This window comes from Herpailurus yagouaroundi, unplaced genomic scaffold (genome assembly GCF_014898765.1).
Source record: "Herpailurus yagouaroundi ecotype Mexico unplaced genomic scaffold, PumYag 28, whole genome shotgun sequence".
Taxonomy (NCBI): Eukaryota; Metazoa; Chordata; class Mammalia; order Carnivora; family Felidae; genus Herpailurus; species Herpailurus yagouaroundi.
The window spans coordinates 38861036-38870075 of record NW_024412376.1 but is presented as its reverse complement, the minus strand read 5'-3'; the positions used below and the strand labels follow the sequence as shown (position 1 = coordinate 38870075).

Genomic DNA, 9040 nt, shown 5'->3' with positions numbered 1-9040 from the left:
AGGAGAGGAGAGGAGAGGAGAGGAGAGGAGAGGAGAGGAGAGGAGAGAGAGAATATGGAATACTATTCACCCATTAAAAATGAGGAAATCCTGGGATGTCTGGGTCACTCAGTCGGTTGAGCATCCAATTCTTGATTTCAGCTCAGGTAATGATTCCTGGGTTGTGGGATCAAATCCTGCATCGGACTCCACACTGAGCATGGAGCCTGCTTGAGATTCTCTCTCTCTCCCTCTGCCCCTCTCCCCTGCTTGTGCACTCTCTCAAAAAAAAAGATAAAATCCTACCATTTGCAACAACATAGATGAAAGTTGAAGGCATTACACTAAGTGAAGTCAGACAAAGACAAATACTGCATAATCTCACTTATATGAAGAACCCAAAAAACAAAAACCCAAATTCACAGAAAAAGATATCAGAAATATAGTTACCAGAGGCAGAAGAAAGAGAGGGAGTTGAAGGAAGGGGGTCAAAAGGTGAAAACTTCCAGTCACAAGATAAATAACTACTAAGGACGTAAATATACAACATGATGATGATAGCTAACACTGCTGTATGATATACAAGAAAGTCGTTAAGAGAGTAAATCCTAAGAGTTCTCATCATGAGGAGAATTGTTTTTTCCTTTTCTTTTCTTCATTCTTTTATTTACATTGTATCTATATGAGATAACAAATTGTCAGCTGAACCTATTGTGATAATCATTTTACAGAATATGTAAATCAAACCATCCTCCTGTATATCTTAAACTTATATGGTGATGTATGTCAATTATTTCTCAATAAAAGTGGAAGAGAAATAAAGAATAAAATTTAAAAAATGCCTTTCAAGAATCATGATCCCTGGGGAAGTTTTACCTAATTCTTCCTTAGTAACTGTCAAATCTTTCTTTTAACATGTATTTAAATACTTCTACAACAGAATTTAGCAAAAGGCATTGTAATTGCAGGCTTATTTATTAGTTGCCAATACTAGTATATGAGCATCTATAATTATTTGCCAAGTAAAATAATTTTAGGAGTATTTAATGTCAAATGAAGTTATTAAGACCCTATTCTCCCTCTTCTGTAATGTTAACAAGGCAGACACTGGTTCCTGGTTACTAGTTCAAATACTTCCCCAAGTGATAGCATCAGTCTCTCAACACTAGCCAGAACACTGTAAAGAAACATTCCTAAAAAATAATTTTGCTCAGAATACAAATTCAAATGGCAGCTAAACACACCTTTTAATCCATTCCCTGGGTGTTTAGTCCTATAAAACCAAAATCCACTCCCACAAAAACAGACACAATGTAGTCCACTCATCATTTCCTCAATTTACTTTTAGCTTTTAATTCTCTCACTCTCTTCGATCCATTTTCTCCCTTGTAACTTTCTTTTAATCTCTGTACTTACTTCACTTTTCTGTCTTACTAGTAAATTTATTTTCCTTGAACTCATCTATCTCTGCTCTTTAAAAGGAAACATTACTTTCTCCCTCTCTCTACTTTTTCATCACATTGCAACACAGAACAAAACTTGTTCTCCCTCTCCTTTATGACCGGGCCATGACATAAGAAAGATAACATAGACATCTAAGTCTGATTATTGGGCTCCACAAATATAATTACATTAATAGGAAGTCAAAGTAGGTGTCTGTTTTCCTTAATTCTACTAATAAAATCACTAGTTTACTTTTGCCAAATTCAGCCTTACCATTTGAAAAATAAACACCAGATTTTCATCATAAAGCATGTAACCATGAAGAAAACCATAAAATAATTAAATATTGACATATTTGTAATAATTAAGCTCCACTTTATTACTGACCACAAAAACAATACAGTCCCTAAAAATATAAGTTTCAATGGCAAAAACAGAGTAAGATTTTAAGGTAAAATATAAATGGATATAAAAGAGATTACCTTCCTTCATTGACAAGTTCAATAAAAGCAAGGCCTGCATTCTTCTGGATAGAATTCTGCCACTCCTAAAAAATAAAAACAAAACAAACAAGAAAAAAGGCAGAAAAGAGCTGAACAAATAATACTCAGTAGATTAATTTTTTAAAACAACAATTATACAAAACATCACCCATATCAATTTCATACCTTAGCCCTTAAAAGGAAAAGTTTGGTTAAATGTGCTGCCAACCCAATGCAGCCCTGTGAACACATGAATAGTTGATATTCACAATTAAGCTAAACAAGTTAGCAACAATTTGATTCTATATAAACCAAAAAAGCCTAACTATATTTATCTTGACCTTTTTGTTTTACATCATTATATACTACTAAATCAACTGAAACAGTTATGAATTGGAAAGGAAGGTAGCACAGACCAAAGAGAGAGGTTTTGTGTCTTTAAGAGATGCATCACCCCAAATGAGAGAGAGAGACAAAATTAAATAGTGTGGTATACTAATAAACAGCACACACCCAATCACAAAAATTGATGATTAATGACTGAGAAAGGGACAAAAAAGATCAGTGAATTTGGCTAGATTACTTCTGAGCTGGAAAACTACAGTTCACTAGGCTATGAGTTAGCAAAAGATAGTATAAATCTATCATATTCTTTATGAATAATTATCCTTGAAAAGCCTAGGAAGGAAATAAATCAGGAGAGTATATACAAATGAGTATTTTTTAATCTTCATCTCCAACCATATGTAAAATAAATATTAATCCAATAAGGCTGGGCCTACAACAATTGAAAAGTAGCTAGATTTGAAAAACGTTTATGTACGTGCCCATGTCTGTATGTGTATGTGAAAAGCTGGCAGAGTCGAGAAATGCCAAGATATGTATGTATGTATGTGCGTATGTGTATGTACATGTATATCTATTTTTAAAGAACCAGAAATATATCATCTTTATGGTCCTTAAAAAAAAGGAGCCCTTTACATTCTACCTACATAATATACCTCAAGTGATCTTTTTTTGTTTTATAAACTCAAAACAAAAGACAATATTTGGCTACTTACCATTACTACCAAATATATTCATATGTTCTGAATGTAATACCATTTAAGAGTTCTAAAGTCCATGTATTTTCACCTCTAATGACTATTCTGTGTCACTCCAAATTCCTATTTTTTTGGTGGGTGGCCAGGGTGGGGGGGTGCTCATCCTTTCTCTTCTACTTTCTCCTTTTTATCCCTAATTTTATATTGCTTCCTGTTATGTTTTGAAAAACCCAAGGTGGTTCCTAGGACTGAAATGGTTGTATACCACAATTTTTGTTTTAAGGTTCTATTTCATGAATAGTGTCAGTAAGGACATACTAACAGAACATATATGATAGAATGAAAAGTAGATATAAAGTTACTTAGAAATCTAGCAGTAGTTGGGGCGCCTGGGTGGCTCAGTCGGTTGAGCATCCGACTTCGGCTCAGGTCATGATCTCGCGGTCCGTGAGTTCAAGCCCCGCGTCAGGCTCTGTGCTGACCACTCAGAGCCTGGAGCTGTTTCCGATTCTGTGTCTCCCTCTCTCTCTGACCCTCCCCCGTTCATGCTCTGTCTCTCTCTGTCTCAAAAATAAATAAACGTTTAAAAAAAATTAAAAAAAAGATATCTAGCAGTAGTAATTGACTAGATCTAGGAGAGAAGATGAAGCAATGTGCTGTTAAGAGACATGAACAAGAAGCCATGAGATCTATATTCTCACACTGATTCTGACACTGACAGGATATGTCCATGGACAGATCACTTTACATCTCTAGGTCTTAGATACTCCCTTAAAAAATTAGCTCTATTATTTTAGGATTCAGTAACTTACGAACATTTTGAAATGACTCATGAGCCTACAGTCTATAATCTCTCAAAATTCACGATTACCACCCAGCTGAAACAATAAAGATCTCGTATTTCCTTCACTGAGGTAAACCAACTCAAGCATAAATAGGAATACCTCATAATTTAAAACCCTTTTCCTTCCAGCAAAATAAAACTGACAGCACAAAGCAATGAAATCAAATTCCATTAAGAAGTAAATCCCTAAGAGAAGAGCATGTGTGGAATCCTCTACTCTTCTTAGAAATACAAAGAGGAAAATAGAAAAAAAGCAGAAACCACAGGTAAGGTTTTTTATCCTGCTGCAGAAGATCCCACACCTAACTTTTGAAGCACAGCAAAGGGAGATATCAAGTCTAAAAAGTTGCCCTAAACCTAGTAATGTAGAGGAATAGTAGATAGAGACACATAATGGCCAGATAGACCTAAATTAGCCTTGACGTATCTCATGCCATAGGAGGAGTCAGAAAATTATCCTAGAAAGATGTACACTAAATAAGGCTTTGAGGGGATGAGAAGAACACAGCTAGACAGTAGGGAATCCTTGCTGATAGATAGTAGGGAATCAGAAGGGATGGTGACACCTCAGAGGATGCCACAGTCAAGGAACAGAACCATATGCTTACTTCTCAGGTGTTAGACCCAACATAGCACTATCAGCAAGCCGCTTAGAAATTTGATATAGCACCAGATTATGAGGAGGCAAGACCTTAAACTGAGTTTCCATTCAGATCATTTAACCTGAAGGAAAATCTGAAAATGAAAATTAACCTTATTAAAAAGAGAATAAAGGAAATTACTTTTCTTGCTAGAAAAAAAAAAGGAGGGGAGAAAAGCAAGAGAATACATTGTATGTATTTAAAACATTTTATTTTAAAAAGTATTTACTAGTATTTTTTTTCACAAATCCATTTTGCCTGATCTAAAACTACAACAGGTGGACATTTCTATCATATAGCTCATACAAAACTCACAACTCCACATGGATGAAATAGGTAACACTAGAGAGACTTAAATTGTAAGTAGACAGGTAAATATCAATTTGATTCTATTTTCATTAATGTATACAAACTAATCTTAATTATAAGGTAAAATCAGGAATATGCCATTTATATTTCACAAACATTTTTAACAGCATGATTCAGGTCATTAGAAAACTAGTTCAAGTTGGTACAACTACAGAAAATTCAACATCTAAAGATTTTTATGACATGAACTTAAATTGGTATGCCACATAAAATATTTCTTTTAAGTTAAAACAAATTAGACATGAAGGTACATATAAAAGCAGAAGAATCCAATTTTTACAGAAACTCAGAGACACAGATTTATTACTGCTAATACAGTAGATTTCTTGCTTTCCCAAACATCATCTATAAACCCAATCTGTTAACTTACAATAGCTGTTACCCAATCACCTGGAGTAAAATTTTTTCACTAGTTAAAAAATAACTAGACAATACAAGAAGTGAAAGTACAAATCTTATTTACACTTTTGGGTATAATTCATTCCTAACTGTAAATTATTAACATTTAATAAAATGTCATATACCAGGTACATCAATACATACTGATACGAATTAATAACTCAGTTGTATTGTAATAGCATTATAGGGTGAGAGATGGTAGCTACACTTGTGGTTAGCATAGTATAGAGTAGTTAAATCACTATGCGGTACACCTGAAACTAATATAATACTGTGTCACCTATACACCAATTAATTAATAACCCAGATGATAATAATCTGAAGCTGATAAGAATAGAAAATAATTTGAAAAAAAATTTTTTACCATTTATTTATTTTTGAGAGAGACGGAGAGACAAAGACAGACTGTAAGCGGGAGAGGGGCAGAAAGACAGGGAGACACAGAATCTGAAGCAGGCTCTAGGCTCCACGCTGTCAACACACATCCCAATGCGGGGCTTGAACTCACCAACCATGAGATCATGACCCAAGCTGAAGTCGGACGCTTAACTGACTCAGCCACCCAGGCACCCCAAAAATAAAAATTTTTAAATAAATCTAGCTATTAGTCAAAGCCAACAAGTTTTTTCCATACTAAAACACTGTCGGGGCACCTCAGTGGCTCAGTCGGTTAAGCATCCGACTTCGGTTCAGGTCATTATCCAGTGGTTCGTGGATTCCAACCCCTCATTGGGCTCTGTGCTAACAGCTAGGAGCCTGGAGCCAGCTTCAGATTCTGTGTCTCCCTCTCTCTGTCTGCCCCCCACCCAAAAATAAAATAAACATGAAAAATTTTTTAAATAAATAAAACACTGTATACAACCCTTTAAGAAAGTTGCCAAATCTGATAAGATTTCATTAATCATGCTATCCTAAAGCATTTTTTCCACTTCTGAGGCAATTATCAAAGAAGGTGTTAGTCTAAACAATATCATAAACCACAGCTCAATATAACCTTTAGTGAGTTTTAATAGTTGAAAGAAAAGCTTAACAGTTATCATCTTTCATGATGATTTCAATATTTCATCACAGTATTTACAATTATATAGTGATGCGAAATGCTAGTACATTTAAAGGTCTTGGTTATTCTTTTCCCAAAGGTATGGATGAAAAACGCGTTAAAAGCCTCAAATCCAACCACTAATGCAACTAAGTAATTTCAAAACACATTTCAGCACTTTGGAGAGGAAGGACTCAAAACACAAGTGAGTCAATAATTTCATACCTGTTCTAAGCTGTATTTAATTGACTATCACTTCCTAAGGCCATAATTGTTGATTAGTCAATTTTTACTAAAATATACTCTTAGCTAACTAATGCTCTTAAGTCATGTAACATCAACAACAAAGAAAATATACATTAGTGAAATCTATAAAATATAGTGTTCTACCAAATTTCAAATACATGCTTTTGATGGTAAAAGTCTTTTCTTAAGTTGGAGTTTATTAAAAAAAAGAAAAAAGAGTTTACTTAATAACCAAATTTAAGTATATTCCTTCCTACGTCAACAAATATAGAGAGAAGGGGCAACAATTAACATGCTACATATTAATTTATATTATTTTAATACAATTGTAACTTCTTTAAAGTGAACTTGACAGCTTTCTATAAATTCAATAACCCCACACACACAACATATTTTAGCATTTGAATGTACTACATAAATTTACCTAGATTTTAAAAGTAATTCCAAATAGTACCATGTTCTAAAGTAAATAAAGTCAGGCCACAGATTGTCAAGATAGACTACATATACTACAAGGTGCCACTTTTTCTTTTTGAGGGGAGATCAAGCCATCAATGTTGACATTAAATGTAGTATCAACTTGGGGCACCTGGGTGGCTCAGTCAGTTAGGCGGCCAACTTCAGCTCAGGTCATAATCTCACAGTTTGTGAGTTTGGTACCCACATAGGGCTCTCTGTTGTCCGTGTGAAGCCCACTTCAGATCCTCTGTCCCCCACCCCACCCCACCCCTTGCTCTCTCTCTGTCCCTCCCCAGCTTGCACATGCACACGGACGCAAACTCTCTCATTCTCAAAAATAAACATCAAAAACAAAATGTAGTACTAACTTTTTATTCTGGTAAGCTCATCACTAAATTTTTACTCTAAAAAAAGGAAAAAGGTATTAATGAGTGACATTAGGTTAAACACAGTAAAAGAACAAATATAATAAAGAAAAAATAGTACAAAGATAAAAAATAGAGACAACAGCAAGGAGAGAGGGTAAAAAATTTCTCTACAACCTAGGTAAAGTCAACTTGAGGAAGCAAATCAATGCTTGTAACATAATTCTAGAAAGCCCAAGAACTGAAGTCACAGAGTACATATGAAGATGGTTGAGAAATAGGGATAAAAATAGTTTAAATGAATGAAAAGTAATATATAAAACAAAGAATTCCAGATCCTCTCCCCATACTGTAGGTCACTCCCACCATGGTAAAACAAATCCAAGTTTACTTTTCAGAGAAGTGAACTTCAGGACACTGTAAAAACCCTCACTGTAAAAAAAACAAAAAACAAAAAACAAACAAATAACTTGAAAGTATGCTTACTGAACTATGAGACTCCAAAGCAATATTAAGACATTTTCTCTAATAAAAATGAGAATCCATAATATTTAACAGTCTATCAATGGCAAAGGCAGCTCATTCATCACCAGTCGACAACTTGCACACAGCTGTGTGGGTTTTTTGTGCATTACACTTAAATGTGAGCAGATAGCAAAGGATTACTGGTCATTACAGGAAAAGACTCATTTGAATGACAGACATCAAAGAAATGAAAGAAAAGACTCACAGAAAAGAGCCAATATTGTTAAGGGCTGTGGAGAGTAAGAATAAAGAAAAATACAATTAATATAATTAGAAAGATAAAAATTTTCATGTAAAACAATCAGGGCAGAGATTTTGTCTTATTCACTGGTATCTCTTGCCCCTGTATTAGAATTCTCCAAAGAAACAGAACAAATAGTATGGAGATATAAATCTTAGTAATTTAAAGAAACAGGTCACACAATTATGGACAGTAACACGTTCCAAGATCTATAGGGTTGAGTTTGTAAGCTGGAGACCCAGGAAAGCCAATGGTATAGTTATACCCCAAATCAAAAAATCTAAGAATCAGGAAAACTAATGGTGTATTTCTAGTCTGAGGCCAAGAGGCTCAAAACCCAAAAAGAGCCAGTGTTTCAGTTCAAGCCCAAAAGCAGGAAAAAGCTAAGGTTCTAGTTCCAAAGCAGTCAAGCATGTGAAATCTCTCTTACATGGGAGATGGTAATACTTTTTGTTCTAGTCAGGCCTTTAACTGATTGGATGAGGCATACCCACAATAGGTAGGGCAATCTGCTCTGCATGGCCTACCATTTAAATGTCAATCTCATCCAGAAACCCGCCACAAAAAAATCCAGAAAAATATTTGAACAAATATCTAGAGACCCATGGTTCAGTCAAACTGACACATTATAATTTGGCTATCTTTGGCTATGTAATGGTTATAACCATTATAAAAAGGTTAATTTTATACCATCAAAGCTCTTGTCTCCCCCAACAAAAAAGCCAGCAAACTAGAAAATGCTTTTAGAAATTAAAAGTATACCAAATAAAAATTCTGAAAGTATTGGAAGATGTTGAGGAAGCCTCTCAGAAAGTAAAATAAAAGATAAAATGAAGGAAAAACAGGTGGGAATGGATATGAAAATCAGAAAATTTAATCCAGATAGTTCAACATCAAACGAACAGGAGTTCTAGAAACAAAATTAGAAAAAACAGGCAGCAAGAAATTCCCACAGAAATAATTCA

General features: G+C 34.5%; 1 protein-coding gene across 7 annotated transcripts in view; it reads right to left on the bottom strand.

Annotated features, from left to right (window-relative positions):
* LRBA (LPS responsive beige-like anchor protein) overlaps positions 1-9040 on the bottom strand; it is a 772087-nt gene that overhangs the window by 494592 nt on the left and 268455 nt on the right. For all 7 annotated transcript variants that reach the window (XM_040472514.1, XM_040472528.1, XM_040472537.1 and 4 more), the window contains exon 35: positions 1905-1969. In XM_040472514.1, the coding sequence (XP_040328448.1) occupies positions 1905-1969 (65 nt within the window). The remainder of the gene's footprint in view (positions 1-1904; positions 1970-9040) is intronic.